The sequence below is a fragment of the Xiphophorus couchianus genome, chromosome 14, assembly GCF_001444195.1.
Source record: "Xiphophorus couchianus chromosome 14, X_couchianus-1.0, whole genome shotgun sequence".
NCBI classification, from domain to species: domain Eukaryota; kingdom Metazoa; phylum Chordata; class Actinopteri; order Cyprinodontiformes; family Poeciliidae; genus Xiphophorus; species Xiphophorus couchianus.
In genome coordinates, this window is record NC_040241.1 from 14255649 (window position 1) to 14278876 (window position 23228).

The following is a 23228-nucleotide window of genomic DNA, read 5'->3' on the forward strand; positions in this document are numbered from 1 at the left end:
AACTAACCTGAATCGAAGCCAGGCATATAACCCGTCGTTGATGACATCAATTGCTCTTATATGCCTTTGCGTCTTTGTAAAACAACTGATTAAAAACTGAAACACAGAGACAAAACGTCCAATCTCTTCTTTATCTATTACTAATGAACTCTCCCTGCCTCCCCCTCCTGTGGCGTGACAGCCGGCGAAGCGTGAAGCGCCAAAGGCATCTCCCACCGGCTCCGTCCTCCCCCTGCCAGTGGTGCCCCATGTGGGAGAGAGCGATACAGACAAGCTCACTGATATTCCTGGAAGACCTGCAGAAACGGTTGAGCAGAGCAAGGAGGAGGAGGAGGAGGAGAAGGAAGAGGAGGACGAGTTTGGATACAATTGGAGTGAGTTCAGTTTGTCCTTTTCAGAAAACACAGCTTGTGCTATGTTAAATCCTAAAAGTATACATGCTGATAATAAAATGATTGCTTTTTCTTATGAAAATGAGACTGAAATTAATAGTTTAAGAAGTTTTCCACCTTTGTTGTAATGTCATACACCACTCAACTAGAAAAGTTGAGTGGTGTAGCTCAAATGCCTATTTGAAAGGTGAAGATTTGTGCACAACACATCAGAATCAACAAAGAATGACTTCGCCGGGAGACAATTGTTTGGGATTACCTTGCCAGAGTCCAAAACAGAAAATTTGCAGGTTCACAAAGAATAATATAAGGAAAGACTTGATGTTGAAATTTAAATTAAAGGGGTTTCAACAACGATTGACAGCAAAAGATGTCCACACCCACGTAATCAGATATCAAATATAGTATTTTGTCACACTACAGGTTATTTTTATTAATGCAATGTGATTGATTTACATTTCAATCACATTAAAATGATTACCTCGCAGTTCAGTGCAACAATGGCAAAGTACCATTAGAGGTCAGCCTTGCAACATGTTTGCCAAATGCACCACAGATGCTCAGCTTTAGGGTGAATTTAACACTTAAGAGAGAAAACTGCTGGCACTGGGGACAGACTTCCAACTTACAAACACCTGAGACTGTGGACGGCATCTGTGTGTCGATGCATGTGTGTGTGTTTGGTGGGAGATAGGCAGAGGCTCATCCTGCGGGAATAAGATTGATGAGGTTGGGCCTGGGGAGGGGAGTGGTGGAGATTAGCACGGGGCTGATGGTTTAACAGTGGCAGGGAGCCCAGAACAACAGAAGCCCGTTGAACCGAGAGGTTATCTAACACACCGGAGACAGAAGAGAAGAAGAGGAGAGACCCAAGATGGGAGCACAGATAGATGATGAAACAAAAGTCTCATTGGTTGGCAAAATCTTGAAAAGTTGTGAGCAATTCTATTTGAGCTAATGAGGTTCAGGACAAAGCTGCCAGTGGCAGGAAGCACAGACAGCTTAGAACATCTTCTGCCTCTTACAGAGAACATAATCCAGCGCTATGGCAGCCTCCCAGGGGTCCTACACATGATTGAGCTGGAGAAAGGCAAGACGGGCCTGGGTCTCAGCCTGGCAGGGAACAGGGACCGCTCCCGCATGAGTGTGTTCGTGGTGGGAATAGACCCCAACGGAGCAGCTGGCAGGGACGGACGGATGGGTGTGGGGGATGAGTTACTGGAAGTAAGATCTCTTGCTATTTGAAAGTCAGAGTTTTGTACTATTTAAAATGATGTCGATGTTTTAACTCACACAAGTGTCTTTTGGGCTGTGACTTGAAAGCTGTTCATAACCCTGTAACGTTTTACACATTTTCACGACCACAATGTTTATATGTTATTGAAATTTATATAAATCAACCAGCAAAAATCAGCCCTTAATCGTGAAGATGATGGAAAATTTAAAAATCTAAAATTTTGGCATTCTTTTATATTTAGAGCCCGTGAGTACTTTGTAGACACAGCTTTTCCAGAATTAGTTGGAAAATTGAGGTTACAGATTCTCAATTTGATTTAGCCCTGGACTTTCTAACATATCACAATGCTTTTAAATCATTTCATTGTACCTCTGGTTGTATGTTTAGGGTCAATGTTCTTCTATCCAAATCTAATGTCAGGTTGACAGGCAGAGATGGTCTGTATTTACTTCAACTGAATCCATTTTCCTACAGACTTTCACCCCTTCTCTGCTGAAGAACCCCCCCTCCCCCCTCTTCCCACAACATGAGGATAACCACCATCCTACATTTCTTTAGGCAAATTGCTAACAGTACTTTTTAAGACTCTCTTTCAACAGTGGTTTTCTTTTTGCCACTGTTCTATTAAGGCCATATTTATGGAGTTGTCCTGCTGACTGATTCTCTCTCCTGAGCTTTTTCTTAATAAAGTTCTCCTTGCCCTGACCTGTCAGTGATACTTTTTCCATTTTCAGATGATGGATTAAACTGTGCTCAATGAGTTGTTCGAAGCACTTATTGTTTCATAACCTATCTCTGCTTTGAACTTCTCCACAACTTTATCTCTAAAGTCTGTCTGTTGTCTTCATGATGCTGTTTGTTCTTTAATGTTTTGCACACAGATGGACTCTTTAAGTATTCAATAAGAATAAAGGAGGCTAAATACAAATATGTGACCCACTTTGCAGATTATTAGAAAAGTATTTTATAAACTATGGACCATTTTCTTTTCACTTCACAATCATGCACTGTTTTCTGCTGATCTGTAACATTAGTTGCAATAAAAATACTGAAGTTCTGGGTTAAAATGTAACAGAATGTGACAAAGTTTAACCAGAAAATCATGACACATTTTATGTTCTTTCCAACACCCACATTTACTTAGGATGTTTGTCAGGCACTTGTGATCAACATTTCTTTGGCGTTCTGAACATGATTCAATTTATTTATTTATTTATTTTTTACTTGGGCTAGATTTTAAGTTCACTTTCACACTTGTCTTTACGTTCTTTTAGATCAACGGACAAGTTCTTTATGGCCAAAGTCATCAGAACGCATCATCCATTATCAAGAGCTCTCCATCCAAAGTTAAAATCATCTTCATCAGGTAGAAAACCATTACCTTTCTTTATTATTATTTTGATGATTATTATCATTATTATCAATATTATAAGATATATAGCGTTAGAAGTACTGGTCATACATTAAGTGTAATGGTTTGTAGGAGTCACTAGAGGGAGCTGTTGTCATTCTGTATTTAAAGTGAAGCTTTACTTTTTGACATTCTAAGTAAATCTAACAGGTTCATTGGTTTGAAAATATGTAATATTATGTTAGTATTATGTTTATTATTTCTTTATCTATAAAAAAATTATGGTATTGCTCTACTGGCTGCATTACATTTGAACTGAAAAGCAGTTTGTCCTCAAGTCCCACAGTTTTTATTTCACATAGCAAGTATGTTACTTTCTTCATTTCAAATGTTCTGACATCGCAGTCTTTCTTGTTCATTTCGTACGTTTATGGCTGGCTGGATATGGAGTGGTATAGGAATTACCAATATATTTCCAGACTTCGGTTTTTCCCCCCCCGTCTAATCCAGATCTGGAAAATACATGAACAAAGTTCCAAATGTTTTCCAAACTATGTCAAAACCCCTGTTAAATATCCATATAAAAATCCATGTTTGCAGACATCAGCTTGTCCATAAATGCCTGATTTTACTACCTCCAAATGATTGCTGTCTTGAAGCAGTAGAGTATCAGCTGCCACATCTCCAACAGATTCATTTGACCCCTGACCCATGTTTAGTCTTCACCAGGATCGCAGTACTTAACCTCCCACTTAACTCACATCCCAGTCCTGGTCCCCTCCAGACAGACACACTGTGATCAACTTGAGTAAATTACCGTTCAGCTGTCCAGAGGCAGAAGAGCAGCGATTTATGTGAGTTATGACTCTGTGAAAACAGGAACACAGAGGCGCTGAACCAGATGGCTGTGGGACCTGTGAGAGAGCAAGAGGGAGACACGGCAGAGTCCCAAACTGAGGTACGAGACAGCTCATGGCAACACACATAAAACACTCCTGACACAAACATCATGCAGCTATTATAGAGCAACGCTCGAGCTGCTTCACCATTTACAGCAATTATGACTCAATTTTTATCCCTATCTGTGGTCCTGGAATTTCCAGCGTCAAGCGAGTCTTAAGGCACCCTAACATCAAAAACCACTTGCTGTTTTTAGATTACATTCACGCAACACTGAATTTCCAGCTGCTGTCTTTTCCTAAAAATGTGCCATCTTCTCTCACAGCCAAAAACATCTCCCGCTGACGACGATGATACTTCAAAGCATGTTCATCACATCATAAAGGTGGAGGTGAGGCAAACGCTGTTCACTGTTCAATTCAGTCATCGCAAATAAAAGGCAGAATGTAACGAGAAGGGCGGAAGCCTACAGGGTAAGACAAAACGAAGCCAGGGTAGACAGAAGCATTCAAGCTTGATGAGCTGCAAAAACCGGAGACAAGTAGTAGAAAAATTGTGAAATAAAAAGGGAGAAGTAAACAAATCCTGTAGTGAACAGAAGAAAAGACATGTTGAAGGAATTCAAGGGTTCGGTTAGCTCATACAAAGATGAAAGGAACGGCTTTTTATCTCTTATAGTGGGACCTAACGGAAAGCTTTTTAAAGTCGTTGTTTGATCTTTTCAGCATCACAGCTTTAAAATGTCAGATATCTATAGGAGACCCCTACACTCATAAACAAACAATGAAGAATAGTACAAAATCAACCTCTCCTATAGATAATTTATTTAAGAACATGAAAGCTGTAGAGGAAGTGAGAATGATCCGAGGTGAAGTTTGAGATAATTATACCCCTTGAGGTAGCACTTGTCAGTCATACCAGTTTTCGTTTGCAAATCGTTGCTTCAAAGGAAAGCAGAAAAGAAACTAATATTTAAGCATTTGCTGGAAAGGACCACATAGCAGCAAAATAAAGAGTTTATCCAAGCGAAGCTTCCACACAAAATCCTACAGGTTAAATGGACTGAACTTATATAGCGTCTTTCTAGTTGTATTGACCAATCAAAGAACTACATGTCCTATCCACCCGCTGTATTCTCAAATACATTCATTAATATGCAGACAAGTAGGCAATATGGGGTTAAATGCCTTGCCGATGGGCATATTGTCATGTGACAGAGAGGAAGCAATAATCACACCCATAACTTAGCCATTGCAAAATAACTACTCTTCCCTCTGAGTCACATGTCTCCACAACCTTATCTGTAATTAAATCACCTTTTTATGGACATTGAGATGTAAACATTTCTAAATGAAGAGATTAATACTTATTGGGATGTCCTAACTTTTTTATGAAACATTTTTATTTTATTTTATTGTAGCTGCGATGTTTTTTGTCTGCTGCATTTTTCTGTGGATGTGTCATCATGTGGTTTGATGAATTACTTTCTTTTAAAGTTTGGTGTGTGGATTATCCCTGTCTTTCCAACTCTTACCTTCAGAGATATTCTATTTACAGGAGGATCTCTCTAAACTCTGAACTAATTGTGCGTTTTGGTTCTCTGACAGGAGGACGGGATTGCGTTTGTAGAAGGGAACACAGAGTCTGGCCTTGAGATTCAGAGCATATCTGAAGCAACCGAACACACAGGAAATGTATTAGGAGCTTTCAACATAAACTAAAAAAAAAATACCGACTGTGTGAAGGTTTTGCGAATCATATTTTCTACTTTATTACAAGGACGGCTGCATGAAACCAGGGGACAAACTGTTGGCTGTGAACGGGGAATCAGTTCTTGGATACACAGTTGAAAAGGTTTGCTCTGTTGTTGCAAACAAGGTCGAATTTGTGTCTCTGTAACATAAGCAGTCTAATTTTTTAAATGGCTCTCAGGTGAATTCTTTATTGAGAAAGGCCAAAGGTCCAGTGAAGCTCACATTTGTAACAAATGAGACCGTGTCCTCCTACCCAACTCCCCAGTCGGCTTGTCAGGACACCATTAGCTCAGATGGAGGACACACCAGCTCACCCAGCATGCTTAGCACCACGCCGAGTACTTTAAGTCAGCCAGAAGCAGAGATAAACACTGGTGAGTTAACATATCCACACCTCCGATTTACATCCCATATTTTACTGCATCTCACTTCCTTTGCTTGCTCCGTTTCAGGTCTGAGTCGCTCTTCCACCCCTTCCACGCTGGCCTGCGACCCGGCAACCTGCCCCATCATCCCCGGTTGCGAGACCACCATTGAAATCTCCAAAGGCTGCACCGGACTGGGCCTGAGCATCGTGGGGGGCTGCGACACCCTGCTGGTAGGAAACAGTGTGTGAAATGAGGCTTGCCCTTTACTCTTAACACGACTCTTATTGTCATGCTTCACATCCACACCAACAAGGGGAGTCGAGGCTTCACTAGCTTGTAAGAAAAATAAACTGTAAATGTACTTGGTCAGCTCCCACCCATGGCGCCAGCAGTATATCTCAGGTCTGAAATAGCCGTGGCGGCTGAGGAATGTAGGAAATGATGTTGTCACAGGCGTTCCTCCTCCTCCTGCCGTCGTCCTCTCAGTCCGTCCATTCTGTCTGCTCAGTCAGGCTTGGGGAGCCGCTTGCTCTTTGTTGGGCTTCGGCCGCAGCAGACAATGTTCAACCCAGGAATGTAACAACCCCTCTGGACCCCACAGGAACAAGTGCGCTAAAACACCAAAACTCTTGACAAGTTGTTCCCCCCAAAAAATACTTTTTATTTTAATGTATTGTCATATAGGGCTTTGCACATATATTGATGCTTAAATTTCTTTTTTGAATTTTGCCACAAACTTTGTTGCATTTTATTTTAATTTTCTATGACTTTTTGAATATGATCAAGTAGTGGGAACTTATGGTAACTAATCAGTTTGGACAATTGTCCAGGTCTGGATGAATATACGTAGAGCAAATGTGAATCTGGAAAAGACAAGAGTTTTTTTGTTTGTAGGTAGTACAAGAATTGTTGCCTGCATGTATTTAACCTTCTTTACTTTAATACCCCTAAAGAAAATCCAGGGAATCTGTTGACAGGAAAATAATGAGTGGTGTAAGACTTGACACTCTGACCTTGCTTCCATTTCGTGCTGCTCTATAACTTAATAAATTGCATTGACATTTGTGGTTATAACATGACAGAATTTGAATTATTTTGTGAGGCATGGTTACAAACAAACTCTTAAATGTTTCTCTTTTCTCCTGTCTTTTGGTCATCCTCCCTTTTTTCTCTCTCTTTCTCTTCTCAGGGAGCCATCATAATCCACGAAGTGTATGAAGAAGGAGCAGCCTCCAAAGATGGCAGACTTTGGGCAGGAGATCAAATCCTAGAGGTTCTTTGTAAAAATAATAAGCTTTTCTGACCCAGATAATAAAAAGACCAAACAGATTTTAAGGAGACGTTAGCAGAGACTTTGGCTTTCTTAATTTAAGGATCAACTTGTTTCATATGGCACATCTGAGAAATAGAAGTAGCTTCTTAGGGCTTGATCCACAATGCCTGTAGCTGTTAGTGAGATTCAAAACCCAAGTAAAACTTAATAGAAGGAGTAGGAGTGGTGTATGTCAAGTTAAGTATAAGACTCGATGTGGACGTGCCCTCCCTCTGACCTCCTGCTTTGTCACAGAGGGGCGGAGCTCATGATTGCAGTTATTGTAGCGCAGTCAGTAGACCTAAACTGAAAGACACACGCACACAGGCACACCCACACACACACACACATCATTATGACTTAATTGCCCCCTGCTATTCTCTTCTGCCCGTGAGCCAAGCTGCTGTGTTTAGAAAATAAGGTCAAAAGTAAGAAAAAAAAAAAAGTTTCCCAGTTAGCTGCTCTGGGAAAATTCCTTGCATGTCCACGGGGAAAGCTAATGTGGTATTTCCCCCTTTAATGTGGTGATAAACTCAAGTCCTGGACGTCGCTTGTTAAAGTGACCGCTGGTCTGTGGGAAGGCTTCCCTGTGGCTACTTTCTATCCCTCTGACAAATAGCAGCCCAGCCTGTTATTTCAGCCATCCAGTTTCCAAACATCTCAGCATTTTTGAAGCAGTTAAAAAAAAAAAATTGTTTCAGCATTAAATTAGGCTATTAGTGCTTTTCATAGTCCCTCGCTGTAATTACATTTTATCTATAATGAGGAGAATGAGGTTGTGTTGTTCTTGCCGTTTAGCTATAGGGAGTAAACTTACAGACAAGGTTTTGAATTAATAAAAGTTTGTTTTTTTTGTTTTTTTTCCCCCCACACTTCTCAGGTGAACAGCATTGACCTGCGAGCAGCCAGCCATGATGAAGCCATCAACGTGCTGCGGCAGACGCCCCAGAGGGTTCGGCTGACGGTCTACAGGGATGAAGCCCAGTACAAGGAAGAAGAGCTGTGGGACTCCTTCACTGTGGAGCTGCACAAGAAGCCGGGCCAGGGTCTGGGTCTGAGCATCGTAGGGAGGAGGTGGGAGAGATTTGTTAGTGTCAGTGTTTCTGCATAACATCCTCTGAAAAGCGAGGAAGAGCTCGTAGGCGCATCTCCATGCATTTGTTGAAGCCATGCGACTTAACAACATGCATTTTATTCAGATTCATTATGCACAGTAATATATTTTAAGTGTTTATTTCTGTAATGTTGATCGTCATATTGAATAAGATTAATAAGATCAGGATTTCCACTTCAGCAGCATTGTGGTCTAAATAATCACAAAGGCAGCCCAGCAAATTAGCTTGTTTGGCAATATGTTGACACAGATGTATACTAATATTGAGTAGAACAATGGAATTTATGTGAAAATATAAAAATGATTAGTAATGGTCATTGTTTCATTGTTTTTTTCCAATGCAGATCGCGGGATCACAGGTAATTCGTTTATCAGAAGCAGTTATGCAAATAGAGCATTAAAATAAGGTTTAAATTTGCACAACAGTTTTCTGTTATCTTTGGGCTTCAGCTGCCATTAGAGCCATGAAATTGTAATAGTTGCCTCCTTTTAAGTAATTTTACAGTGAGATTTTTGGGGGGTTTAAGTAGACAGTAGAATAAACCCTCAGCACCAGACAGGATTTCTTTTTACGGCATTAATGTGAACAACAACAACAGTTCTGACCTCAGTGAATGAGGAAATCAGCAATTATGTGTCGTCTGTCTAGATTGTCAGATAAAAGCCCTAAAATGTCAATGCCTGCTGGTGTTTGAATCCTATATCTGAGCCAAAAAGCTCTACATGACAACATACCGAGTTTGCTTCTTCACTGGGTGCTTCAGGACTGCAGATGGAAACACACGAGTGAAATAACAATAATGTGATTATTACTGTTATTATAGATTTTCGTATTGTCCAGCCTTGTTTCTAACAGTTTCAATTGTTTTAGACTTTATTGCTCTTATTGCACATATTAGGAAGGTTCAACAAGAACATCTTTCCTTGTCTTTCCCATTTTGAAGAGTTAATGGTCCTCAGTGTGTCATGTCATACAGAAAGGCAATTTTTATTATTATTTATTATTAAGCATTCTTCATTCCTTGATCATGCTATTATGTTTGTAAGTGTGAATTACAAAAATGCTTCACATGGATTTTTCAGGAGGTTTATAGTGAAGTTACATGTGTGAATCAGTGATTTAGTTAAAACTGTTATTTCTTCATGTGGGATATTTTTCCCCACAATATAAATAAATATGTTGCTACAATAAGGGATTAATTAATACATTAGTCATTGATCCCTTCATGTTTGTCCTTCCTTTCACTTTTCTTTAGAGTCTGATTTTTTTTTTCCATGTTCCACCTTGAGCTCTTTAAAATCTTGTAATTTTTTCAATATATTTATTCTTAAAATAAAGCAAATCTGGAAACAAGAGTCTAGAAAACTCTCTAAGGCCACAGGAATACTGGAAGAAAAAAGTAGATGGAACCTTCAGTGTGCATGTGTGCAAATATTTCCTTTTATAACCCCAAATACTTTTTTTTTAACCTATCCCAGTGTTGCTGTGTGCTGCGTTTTGTCCAACAAGACTACAGAGATGAAAGAACCACCCAGCAGTTTTATGCTTTTAATATACCTGTACATTGGTGTCTCTTCCCCAGTGGTTTTGCAGCACATGTGCATATAAAAAAAGAAATGCTGAAAAGAATGAAAATTGCTTAGATAACCTGAAACCTTGTGGGCCAAAAGGGAAAGTGCAAGCTAGCAGTTAGTGGTGTAGAAGCTGCGACAGCCAAGTGTCTCTGGCCGTGGATATTGAGTTGAATTGAGCTGCTTTGCTTCATATCTTCCGTTTCTGTTTGTCCTTATCCACGTGGAGATTGGCACCTACGAAGTGTGGTCTGCAGTAGCAGTGTCCTCTTTTTTTTCCTTCACCAGTTCTCTTTTTCCTGTCCTTGTACTAAAACACACAGTAGCCTGAGAGATAAATGACGGTTAAAGGATACAGGGTACTATTTCATTCTCTGACAAATATATACCCGTTTTTTTTTTTTTTTCCTTTTTCCCGACAGGAATGACACAGGAGTGTTTGTATCCGACATTGTTAAAGGAGGTCTGGTGGACGTGGACGGCCGACTGATGCAGGGCGACCAGATTCTGTCGGTTAACAGTGAGGACGTCCGGTCAGCCACTCAGGAGGCCGTGGCTGCGCTGCTCAAGGTGACTGAACTCACGCTGCTCATCTACATGAGACTCAAATTCAAAAAATAACGAGGTGTACTGTGTTCCAGTGCTGCGTTGGGCCAATAAAGATGGAAGTTGGGAGGTTTAAGGCCGGTCCATTTCACTCCGAGAGACGGCTTTCCCAAAGTAGTCAGGTGGTTCAACTCCGACCAAACTTGTATTTTTATGTGGTTTGTCTAAAATCTGAACTCTGAACACCTTCTCTTGTTAGATGAGTGAAACCGGCAGCTCCAAGGTGGCCAGTCAGTCTGGATCCGAATCAGAAAACCCTCCAAGTGATTCTGACATACCAAGCAAAAATCAAGAGTGTAAGTAAACTGTAAGACTTCAGCTACTGAAATAAGAGTCTTATCAAATCAGATCAGTCATTTTGGTCAGAAAAGTACTCATAAGTACTTGTAACCCTTAAACCTTTCAAAAAGCTCAAACTTCATTGAGCTTTTTGGGATTTTTTTTTCTGAAAGAACAACACAAATTTGAGCATAATTGTTAAGTGAAGGGAAAATGATACATGTTTTTTTAAAACCACACATTGTATGTTTTTTCCCCCTTTAATAAAATTTTACTAATTACAGTCTGGTGTCTTTGAAATTTATAATTAGTTATGCATTCTAGAAATCTGGCCTTCATGGAAAAGTTGAAAAGAATAAAACCGTTGAAGGAAAGTTAGATTGCCACAAACCAGGAACACATCAAATATGTGGAAGAAGATAGTTGGTCAGTTGAAACCAAAATGAAATTGGTTGGTCTAAATGCAAGATGCAATGTATGCACATTATTAACTATATGCAATCATTATTGTATGCAATACAATACGATAAGACTAGAACCTGAGGACCATGACCTTAAACATACAGCCATAGCCACAATGCAATGGTTTAGTTAGAAGAATAAAAGTCCAAATCTAAATCCAGTTGATAAATCATGGCACATTTATGGAAGACGTGAAAATTGATGTACAGACATTCTCCATCCAATCTTGAGTTTCAACTATTTAGCAGAGAAGAGCAGAGGGAAGTGGCAGTCAAAGGGGCCAACTGCAAATGCTTGCTACACTTTTTTTTTTTTATCTTTCTTTGTAAGGAAGATCCTTCAAGTCTTTATACTCTAATTTGTGTTGGTCTTTCACATACATTCTTAATAAAAAACTGGGAAGTTTATCAGTGTAGAGTTATGAATGCTTTTGTAAAGAAGTGTACCAAAACCCAAAAAATGCATTGAGGTCTATTATAAAGTTGTGTATTGTGACCAACCTTCCAGTTGCAGAGCACCAAGACACCAGAACGGTTGAGTTCACGAAAGGCCCTGGTGACTCTCTGGGAATCAGCATAGCCGGTGGAGTGGGCAGCCCTCTGGGTGACATACCCATCTTTATCGCCATGATGAATCCCAACGGCCTCGCTGCTCAGATGCAGCTCAAGGTAGAAGATTTGCCACGTTTTTGCTGCTTGTTTTTGACCTTCAGTAAAATAAGAAATGTGCAGACTTCAAATTATGGGTTTTGTTTCAATACAAACAATCTCAGTATATGTGCCACAGTTTTACTCCTCGCCTCTTTGTTTGCGATTCCTAAAACTTTCAAAGGTCAGCGTTTAAGCAGTCGCTCTCTGAGAAGCACTGACAATTGTTTCTGTGTTCGACACAGACCGGGGGAGGACAATAGCTGTAGCTAACATAGATGATAAATCTCCCACTCTTTCATTTAAAACACAAAGATTCATTGAAGGGAAAAGAGAGAAACATTTCAGCACAAGTGAAAAATGAGAAGACTAAACAATGAAATTATTTAGCCAACATTAAATTTTCATTTGCTTTTGTGTGGCCTTGAGAAGAGAATTTGCACGTCATATAATAATGGGTTCACACAAAGTCACTATAGTGTGACCAAATTGTTGTTTTTGCACAAGCTTTAGTGGTGCTAGATCTTTTGGTGAGGTTTTTTGCGGTATATCAAAATTCAATAATTTCAAATCTCAAAATGATCTTCTCTTTGAGAAATTGTAAGTATTTTCAGTGTCTTCAGTTTCTAGATTTATCTGAACATTCTGGATAATACTGTATGGTGTCTTCACCTATTTTTGCCAATAACCACTAAGAAAACTAACTTTTGATAGCGAGAAAGAAACCACAATCTCTTCAACTCTTACAACACTATAAAAGCCTAGATTGTAAAATTGTGTGGATTACCTATATCTGTGCTAAATGTGTTCAGATCATATTTAGCATTCAGTGACTACTCTTATGTTGTTGAACAAAAATAAAGCCGATCAAACAAAAATTACACGTGGAGTTCATCAGAGCTCCTATCTCAGGTCACTTTTATTTAAAAACATACAACATACACTCCATTACAGTGACTAAATTAGTTTGTCCATAAATGGATGACTCATAATTTACCGCAGCTCAATACAGAAAAGACAGAAATTATCTTTTTGGTCCGAAAAATTAGATGTTCAGGATCAGTGCTGAATTTGACCCTCGTGAAGCTAAAGATCACAGATGACTGTAACCTGTTTGACATCATGGATGAAAACTTTAATTTGATCCTTTTTTTGTTTCTTTTTTTTTTTTTCCCAGATGGGAGACCGAATTGTCAGCATATGCGGCACATCTGCTGAAGGCATGAGTCACTCGCAGGCGGTCACTCTGCTCAAGAACGCCACGGGAGCAATACAGCTGCAGGTCTCCCCGATCGCACACTCGTTCACTCTTCCATATGTTCTACCGCATCCTCAACACAATGCCTTTGAGACGAGCAGGAGTAGCGCCAGCAGACGCGCCATAAAACCCTAGACCATAACAGGACACTAACAGCAGACTTTCAGTCTTTATCTCTACAGTAAATCAAGACTGGAACATAACAATGTCACTTTGTTTGTACGTACGTGTTATCGCACCTGTAGGTGGTAGCAGGTGGCGACACCACCGTGACGGGGCCCACTCTGAAGCAGGATGGGGGTTCTCTGACGCCCAGCTGCATCTTCCAGGATGATATTGGGTATTTGTTTCCTCTCAACAGAAAAAAAAGAACATTATGTTGTTGCCAAAGGACAGGAGGCTTAATGTGGAGAATGAAGGAGTAAACACTTTTTATATCTGTTTTGTTTTTCCTTCCAGCCCACCTCAGTATAAGACGATCACTCTCGAAAGGGGACCTGATGGACTTGGTTTCAGTATAGTCGGAGGGCACGGCAGCCCCCATGGAGATTTACCTATTTACGTCAAAACAGTGTTTGGAAAGGTAGTTGGAGCCCAGCTGCAGCCATTTTTCTTCCCTGAATCAACTTGTTTTTCCTGTCTTTTCTGAAAGGCCTAAATAGAAGACTTTGAAAACGTATTCCATTTGCTTTATTGGGATTTGACGTGATAGACCACTACAAAGTAGTTTTAAAGTAGAATTTAATTACTGACGCAGGAGTGGAAATGACAAAGAAAGCGAAGGGACTAATCAGAGGAAATGAGGAACAGCTGAGACAGAACGCAAGCAGGGAAAACAGAAGGAGGGAGACTTATTACACCAAAGCAGCCGAACCAGCAATTACAGAAACTATTTATCAAGAATGACAACAGTTTGTGAGGAAAAAATATACAAATGCAAGGAGAAAAACACAAGAGTAAACTGAGAAATTAAAGGAAAGGGCATTAATTAAATACAGCAACACCTTTAAAGCAATACTAAACACAAGAATGAAATGAGTATGGCAAGACCTAAACAGATATAAATAAAAAATAAAACCAACATCCAGGACTGTGACACAATTGGTTGCAATATATTTTATTTAGTGGTATTTGAGTAAAGGGAAGTGCATACAAATGTACTCCTGACTTTTCAGATTGTAATGAAAAAAAAAATATATATATATTTTCTTTTTACAATTATGCATTAATGCGTGTATTTCTGGCTCTCTTTGGATTCAGGGAGCGGCAGCCGAGGACGGCCGTCTGAAGCGGGGAGACCAGATCATCGCTGTGAACGGGCAGAGCCTGGACGGAGTCACACATGAAGAAGCCGTCGGCATCCTGAAGAGGACCAAAGGAACCGTAACCCTCACTGTGCTTTCATAGACGACAAACCACAATCAACGTTTTGCTGTCCTGCAGAAAACGAGGCTGAATCCACAGTGATCTTGTTACTAAGGTGACCGTGTGCACCTAGAAGAGTTTAGATAATCATGAAGAAGCTTTTTGTTTACTGTAGGTCTGAACACTGTGGTTCATCGGAGCCTACTGACAGACTGAGAAGAGATCACAACAATAAGTATTTTTAATTATGTGAAGCATTCCCTGACACTGGATCAAAGTATGTAAATGCTGCTCTGAAGAAACTTCCTGGTTTAAGCATGTTTCGGATTTATTTGTTGAAGTATAGTGCTGCTAGCGCTGGTATGTAAGGTCTTATGACTCTGTATTTGTTTTTGTACTACACGTCATTAAATGTACAGAAACATACATGAACTATTTTTAGAATCACGTCTGGAAAAAGTGGGTCGTCTGCACTTGTGATTATAAGGTTCTTGGTTGCCCAAAATAAAGTGATCCGGTGTGTAATTCTGGAGGTCACTGGTGTGTGTTTTGGAGTCTAGGTGGAAAGATAACATGTCTGTTTTATCACTTTAAATGTATTTTTAGTACTGTTTATGTGAACACTGAAATTAAACAATAAAAGTGACCTTCGGCTTTAATTTGTCTTCAGCTCTTTCCTTCTTTCCTTCCTTCTTATGTTTTTCCCTTGTGCATTTCCTTTCTTTCCCTTCATACTTTTCAACATTGTGTCATTTCTTGCTTGGTTTTATTCTTTTTTTTTTATTTCTTTCATCTGTCCTTCTTTCCTTCCTGGTGTCCTTTTTTATGGCATTCTACTCTTGTGTCCTTCCTCCCTTCCTACCTTGTTTCCTGTCTTCCATCCTGTGTGATCCCTGACCTTTCTTTCCTTCCTTCGATCTTCCTTTTTTCCAGTTTCTTATTTTGCAGACTACATCAGACTGAATCAATAGGTGTTGTACCCACTGCAAAAGTAATTATCAAGAATTTAATATAACGAAACGAAAGTACAGAAAATTCTGGAAAGCTGGCTAGCTGCAGTTACTTACTAGAAGAGATTCAGTAAAATAAATCTATATAACTGAATGAAGAGGAATTTGAAATTCAGACTAACCTTCCCAAAGCTGCAGCTGTTATAGGAAACACCACAACTGCCTTACATCCCCCAGATCAATTTCCTACCTAGGAGATAAAAGCATTTCACTGCTGACCCAGGTCCAGTTTATATTGAACCCAAATAGATCCAAGTCAGCTGCTACAATTAGATGAAATGTATGAGCAAAGATTTATACAGGAAACATCTCATGTGGTTTTACTTGAGCTGAGCCTGTTGTTGCTAAAGACTCTGTATAGAGCTCTCCATTAAAACATGACACCCCTCCACCCCCTTCTGTACTTCTGTAGCACAGAAAAGATCTCCCTTTAATGAGCTCTGGGGCTTGTTCGGAGTCTGTGAGTTGTAGTAGACAGACTTTTGTTGTAAAAGTGGGTTTGTTCAGTTTTTTCCTCCCCCCAGACTGAAACTCAGCACTCTTACCTGCAGCTGTTGCTAGCCAAAGAACTAGCAAGCTTCCTGTCTGCAGTTAACAGCTGGAGTTTCATTCAAGCACCTGTTGTTGTTTTAAAAGTCTCAGAGGGTTCAGAGGTTGCACAGCTGGACTATTGCAGTAGGAGATCCTGGAAAGCTCGGCTACACAAAGTCTACACAAATTCAACCTAGCAACACTTTAGTGATCAAACTCGCTAAGCTAGAATGATTAAATTAAAACTACCCAAGATAAATCTGAAAAAATATATTAACAACTTAAAATTGAACCAATAAAATGATGCAAACAGTTCAGTATGTGAATTGCGACTATTGAGAAACCACATTTATTTCATGACTAATTTTTAGTTAATTCATTAATTTCAGCTGATTGAGATTTGTTAAACCCAAAATAACATCACCTTCCTAAAGTAACAGTCCAAGTTATTTTTTGCCCAAAGATGATTTAGGAAAAAAAAAAAAAAAAAAAAAGACTTTGGGCAAAAACTGACTTTGGCCATTATTTTAGGAAGGTGACATATGTGCTGTTTTTTCTTCTCACAGCAACACCAGAGATATATTCAAATATAAAATATCACGTCGAATGATCTGTTGTAATACCTTTTTGTTGTAAAAACAAAACATTTAATTTTCTATTGCACAATAAAGCAAAGCTGTCATGATGCCACTGTGTATCCCAAGGTCGATCAAACGAGTGCCTACATACCTCAGAATCATACCATGATTAGCCAACAAACAGTCTGAAGAGATAGCATCATGCTTGATCGACAGCAATTAAGGGAGAGCTGTTGGCTTTAAATGTGACGGGCTGCGGGTGAGCTTGATAGGGCTTGAAAACAGTGGATGTCTTTGACATGATGAATTTGTCATTTCTGCAATGACTTGAGGATTTGGCCACAAAACAGCTGATTTTAGAAAATTGATCTCTTAGCCATGAAGAGCCACTGTGTCAGTGCATGTAGCGTTACTGATGGTGCAGGGATGAGGGCGGATTCCACTCACCATTGGTAAATAAATGTTGCCATGGCATGACTTGTTGGCTGATGTTCTGTAAGTAGATATATAGATGTAACTAGACTTGTAAGTAGACTTGTAGATGTAACTGCCGCAAAAAGGGCAAGGAAGCAAATGCATGCCACACCTTTCTGATTTTATTTGCCGAGAAAAAATATTAAGAAACCATCATTTTCCTTCCATCTTGCAATTATTAGTTACTTTGTCTTGGCCTGTCACGTAACATACAGTGAAATTTGTGGTTGTACTGTGACAGAAATGTGGAAAACTTTTAAGAGGTATGACTCTTTTTACAGAGCACATCTCAGTTTCCTTTAGTCTCTCGTGGTGGATTCTCTTCCGCAGCCTGACCTCACATACGCAAGCTACCACACATAATTAAATTTCCACTGCGGTTCGTGGTGTTAAATTGCTTCTCGATGGACGCGCCGCTTTACGCGGAGACGAGGCTTCCCCTCCAGCAGCTTCCAAGAGCGGAGCCGCTAGATAGAGCGACCTCCGGGGAAATCGTTTGACCCGCCTGCAAGGTGACTCTGCGGCCTTTCGGTGTAGCTGTCAAAAAGATTAACTCATCACAGGAACACGCATGCATTGTCTGAGTCATCACACATTAGCTACTCTTTAACAGTCCTTCCTCTCTCAAAAAACAAAGGCCTAACTGTAGGCATGCCAGAGTGGAGGCTGTCACTATCCATCTGACACAAATATGGCAGATTCAGAGGACATTTATCTAAATTAATATCTGGGACGGATGTATAATTATACGACAAGTACAGACGGGAATGCAAGGAAGCGGCTCACCGCGTTCTTTGAGGCTTACAATTGAAGGGCATGATTAAACTTTATCAATGTAATGATTAACAACTGCCAATTTGGTCAAATATTACCTGATGCGGCCGAGCAAGTTCTGTCACTTAAACTGAGTAAAATTGTTGGCTTCTAGTTTCAAATTATGCCACTTAGGCATATTGCTTTCAAGACAAACAAACAAAGAAAAGAAAAACATCTAACTATTCTATTTTTATTCATATGGACACAATTATATTTCTGGGCAAACTGTGAAGATACAAACAAACACATATATTTACTTCCTCCACATGAGCCAGAATTATGCCAAAGTCATACTTTGCGAGCAGGAAGCCTGCTGTTATCATGATTTACAGCGAGGTCTTCCTCTTTGCTCGGTTAGCTGCGGCTAGGCACAAAGTCTCACATTCCTCTTCTGTCGAGTTGAACCTACAGAGTTAACGCCAAATTACATCATGTGGGCGTCGTATTACCTCTGCACCTTCTCTGTGGTTGTCAGTGTTTAAACAGACAACAGAGTACATGTTCAACAAGGGAACACCAAACACTGGCATTAAATGTTTGCTGTCGATTCCCCCCCCCACCTCACCAGCATGCACTTCTAACATGTCAGCAGGACAAACTGTGCTCTCAGCTCAGACCGTGATAACAGACAACAGAGTTTAATGGTTCTTCTATATCAACAATGAGCTGCAGCTTCTGTCTGATCAGCTGCTCCACTGCTGCTCGTCTCAAACACACCTACTGTGTCTCGCTTGATGTGTTTGCATTGGAGTTACAGCTCCAAATTACATCATTGCGACAAAGACCTGATAAGGCTGGCTGTGTAATCATTGCTTTATGAGCTGCGTGTGAAGCAATGGTGTGACACAGCCACTCTGAACTGTGTGCAGAGCCATTGGTGGCTGTGAGAAGGGCTCTTGTTTGACTTTTTGATGGCAGTACAAGGATGTTAGACGTGAGCAGAAAAAAACTAAATGACAGGATGAAGTATCTGCATGCACACACGTATTCACTCATTCAAATAATTGAATTCCGGTCAAATCAACCGTCTAGGCGTGCAGAAACGTTTGAGAACAGTTTGGGAAGAACCCCTTTGTGTTCCAACACAACTCCATTCCACTGCACAAAGCAAATCTATGCCTGACTTCAGCCATGAAGTGTTAGACATGCAAATCCGATGAGGTTTATAGTGCGCAGAGATCGAATATTTTTCACAAAGTCAATTGGTACAGTCTTGAAACTTCATATTATCTCAAGGCCATGTATAGTGTTTCATGCAATGGGTTTCCATGGGCAACACACTAAAAAGAACTGAACAACTGCACTCTAGAGACGTAAAGACATGCTTTATGGAGTGACAATCATGAGAGTTGCTTGGACAAGGGCATTTGCCCGACTACATTGTGTCAAAGTGTGGTGCAAAGGAGATTACCATGTGAGGCAAGATATTTACAACATTTTTATGCTCTCAAGCTTGTGAATTTTGGGAAGTGAAGACATGAGTAAGCAAGTTTGATTAAGAAGAACTTCACCACACAAAGTCCGGACCTTAACCCAGTGAAATTACAGTAGTTTTATATTTTATCCCATTATGACTGTGAATCATTCCTTCTCATCCAACATCAGTGTCTGACCGAACAAATGAAGAAATTGTTTTTAAAAAAATCCTTTCCTAATCTTTTGGAAAGCCTTCCCAGTAGAGCTGGAGCTATTCAGCTCCAATAAGAGGCCGGTGTATTGCTGCACAAATATATTTGTTCCACATCTATAAGTAGGTCATGCTATTGACTGATGTCTCTCTCCCCCTGCTCTGTTGCTTTTAAAAATATAGAACATCTATTGATTTTTAGGACATAATAGAAAATAAAGATCAATGATGAAAATACCAGTCATGCATTGGACCTTCTTTGCTAGTGGAGTCATATTCAATCTTTTATCAGCAAGCACACCCCCCTCCCACTCACATCCCCAATCACACTGAAGCAAATATTTCCTGAAATGACAGACTGTCGATTGCCTTTTCTAAAGTGGGACATGTTCAGGCTTTGACTCGCTTGTTGAAAGTTTGAGTTATGCTGGTCTCCTTATATCATCCTGACGTTGACATTTTTATAGCTGGTGTTTCTGACCCCGAGTTACAATCCTGGCGTTTATCCAGTCTTTAAAGACTGGCCTAAAGTTGTTTTTAAACCCTTAAACCAGTAGAGCCCATCTTAAAACTTTCATGTTCAATGACAGGTTTCTGTGGGCTTTGATCTTTTATGTCCCTGGGTCATTAGTTGCATCACATACCTGCTATCTGACTTTAATGATATGCTTTAATAAAGGCTTGATAAAGTAATAAAATCTTATTCTTTATGGAGTTAGCACATAGCTCATTGCTTAAATGATGGAAAAGTAAAATGACACTAAAGTATCTGAAACCCATGGTAAAGAAGGCTCACTGTTGTAAAGCTGTTTTTAATGTTAGGTTATGTCATTTATTTAGGCCTAACATGGAGCAACATGGAGGATATACTAAGTGAGCAAAGACAGGTTTCATGTTTGTAGCTACACTACAAAACTAAATCTAAATACTGAACTCTATTTTGATGAAGAGATTCATTGTATTAGACTGCTCTGAACTGTTGGGGGGGGGGGGGGGGCAACAAAACAAAAAAAACTTAACTCTACTGAAAGTGGAACTGGTGCAGAGGTGGAGAGCTGCAACCCAGGTAAAAGAAAAATAGAGCTGTATCATGTCATAAAGTGAAAGCATTAGTGTTCACTAAAACACTTTTCACCTTTTTCACGCAAAACTCTTTTGCGTTCTTAAGATGTAATTATATTGCATTGATCATTCCTTGTTCAAATGAGGTAAAGAGATTCAAAAGAGATTCTGACTATACATTTTAGAACAAGACACGTTTCATTTTCAGAAACACAATCAGTCGCCACTGTGAGGATTTGGTGTTTTTCTGTGTGTTAATTTAGGTTTCTGTGTTCTGTTGAGTCTCCGTGTTGTACTGTCTACCCTAGATTGCTCCCAGCTGTGACTCGTATTCCCTGATTACCCTCCTTGGATTCAAATCCACCTGTGTCTCTTGTTTCCTTGCCGGGTCCTCGTCTAGTCTGTCCTTAGTTGTGTTATCCTGTTCAGTTGCTACCAGTGTTTTTGCCATTACTCACCCGCGCTGCCTGGATTATTGAGTGTATTTCTCCATTAAAATCATAATTTACTCTTCATGCCAGGGTCAACCGCGTCTACCTCACCACCACACATCATGACAGCCACATCTATGCATATTCAAGAGACTTGTGTTTGTCGTAAGAATCACATTCTTACGACAAACAATTTTGTAATTTTTGGTCAATTTTATCTTTGCTGAATCCTGTGTGCGTCCAGATATTTCTGTAAATCTTGCTGCAGGACAACATAACCAACCTGACTGCAGTTCATGTGTTTCTTCCTGTGCCCCTCAAGTTAATCAATGAGAAACCCTGTCACCTCAGTAGGATCAGACGCATTTGTCCTACAGTACCACATGTTTTAAGTTTCTTTTCAGTGGACACGTGATTACCACAATACCGCCTAAGCTGCTGAATTACTGCAAAATCTCTCCATGGCTCAATCTAGTCATGAAATGTATAACTGCTTATCTACTGAGTCATTGACTTCTTTATGTTAGATGAAATTATGTTCTAAGATTAAAAGCTGCTGTGTTGTATCATGAAAGCTTATTGTTTGAACAATTTAATTTTCATATTTGTGCAATATATCATCATGTTGCTACGTGACAATATTTATATTATAATAATGTGAAGTTTTTGTTTTAATGAGGTAAATATGGATGTTGTAATATTTTAATGTACCGTTCTGTGAAAAGTATATGTATAACATAGTATATTGTACAGACAAGATATATATGTTATAAAACAATAACATTTTCAAGTCATAAAATAAAATAGATCTATTATTATTAATTTTTTTTTGCCTAGGTAGCAGCTCTACACTTCTGTAGAAATACACTTTGAGTTACTTTCTTGTAACCCCCCCCCCCCCCCCCCCCCCCCCCCGACTATAGATCACAGATGGCGGATAGTCCAGCGTGCTTGACTTCTTTCGGTGTCTCCAAGTCTTTAGCAGGTCCGTGTTCCTTCCCTTTTCTTTACTCATTTTCCATTTCTGCTTTTTCCTCTACAAGGTCACCAGGGGACGGATGGGGGACACTTTGGACAGATTCCACACAGTATCCACTTCAGCTGGCTTTCATCAAGGAAACCAGAGAATCCAGAACTTGTCCTGGGGTTTATCCTAATACTTAAGGTCAGTGCAATTTAAGAGTAGTATAAAAAACAGCAACAAACAAACCATAAAAGAAGCATAGAAAACAGAATGAAAAACTACTACTACAAATAGTATCTAGAATTTATAATAGTAGTTTTAACAGATGTCGTCTACAGGATAATAAAATAAATCAGCATGAATTAAAAGTTAAAAGTATGTTGAAGTACAGTAAGTACTTCTTGAGATGACTCGTCTTGACAGTCAACAAATTAACAATCAATGGGCTTCTTGATGCTAGTTGGGCTGATAATAAATCAAGTGTTGAATAAGCGTTCACCACTTTTAAAGATAAATTGTTTATTTGGCAGAATTGTGGGTATATGGTAGGAAAAAAAGTGGCGACTGTGACAGTGTAAAAACACAGAAACTTTCTAATATCAGAGGCTAATGTCGCTAGAGCTAGCATGTGCTATGTAGTTTCTTATCAGAGCTATGCTAATTGGATCTTCTCTAGTACCAAAAAGCAATAAAATTCAGTCTGACATTCATAAAACCCAGACACCTTTTGCTTGTGAGGCAATCGGTGTCCTGTAATCAAACAGTCAAAGCAGGAACAGACACACCCTGTTGTCATCTGCATTGCTACCAATGAAAAGATGTCAGAGATAATATTCCTGGACTGCACCGGTGTTATCTGCACCGGTAGCTGCCTGACATAACTTGGTCTGATGCTTGTATCTGTCGGGAGACATGCAACACCACAACAATGCTTTTTGGTATTTGAGTTTAAAAAAATAAACACATACTGACAATATTTAAAGCCGTCTCAAAGGATGTCTGGAACAGATAATCTGTCACAAATACATTTACAAAGTTGGAATGAGTGGATATCTCCATAAAGGATTTCTTCATAGCAACATTTTGAAGTCAAATCTGCATGTGAACAACTTCAATTA

At 39.6% G+C, this 23228-nt stretch overlaps 1 protein-coding gene across 7 annotated transcripts in view; it reads left to right on the top strand.

The window, feature by feature from the left end:
* The window catches only part of mpdz (multiple PDZ domain crumbs cell polarity complex component), a 52271-nt gene extending 36995 nt beyond the window's left edge, over positions 1-15276 (top strand). For all 7 annotated transcript variants that reach the window (XM_028038412.1, XM_028038416.1, XM_028038417.1 and 4 more), the window contains 19 exons: positions 182-374; positions 1420-1616; positions 2904-2995; positions 3860-3938; positions 4206-4271; positions 5488-5574; positions 5660-5734; positions 5813-6008; positions 6087-6232; positions 7192-7275; positions 8195-8388; positions 10423-10570; positions 10642-10728; positions 10806-10902; positions 11855-12015; positions 13172-13276; positions 13498-13592; positions 13712-13835; positions 14513-15276. In XM_028038412.1, coding sequence (XP_027894213.1) covers positions 182-374; positions 1420-1616; positions 2904-2995; positions 3860-3938; positions 4206-4271; positions 5488-5574; positions 5660-5734; positions 5813-6008; positions 6087-6232; positions 7192-7275; positions 8195-8388; positions 10423-10570; positions 10642-10728; positions 10806-10902; positions 11855-12015; positions 13172-13276; positions 13498-13592; positions 13712-13835; positions 14513-14659 — 2373 coding nt within the window. In that variant the 3' untranslated portion in view covers positions 14660-15276. The remainder of the gene's footprint in view (positions 1-181; positions 375-1419; positions 1617-2903; positions 2996-3859; positions 3939-4205; positions 4272-5487; positions 5575-5659; positions 5735-5812; positions 6009-6086; positions 6233-7191; positions 7276-8194; positions 8389-10422; positions 10571-10641; positions 10729-10805; positions 10903-11854; positions 12016-13171; positions 13277-13497; positions 13593-13711; positions 13836-14512) is intronic.
* The last annotated feature ends 7952 nt before the right edge of the window (positions 15277-23228 follow it).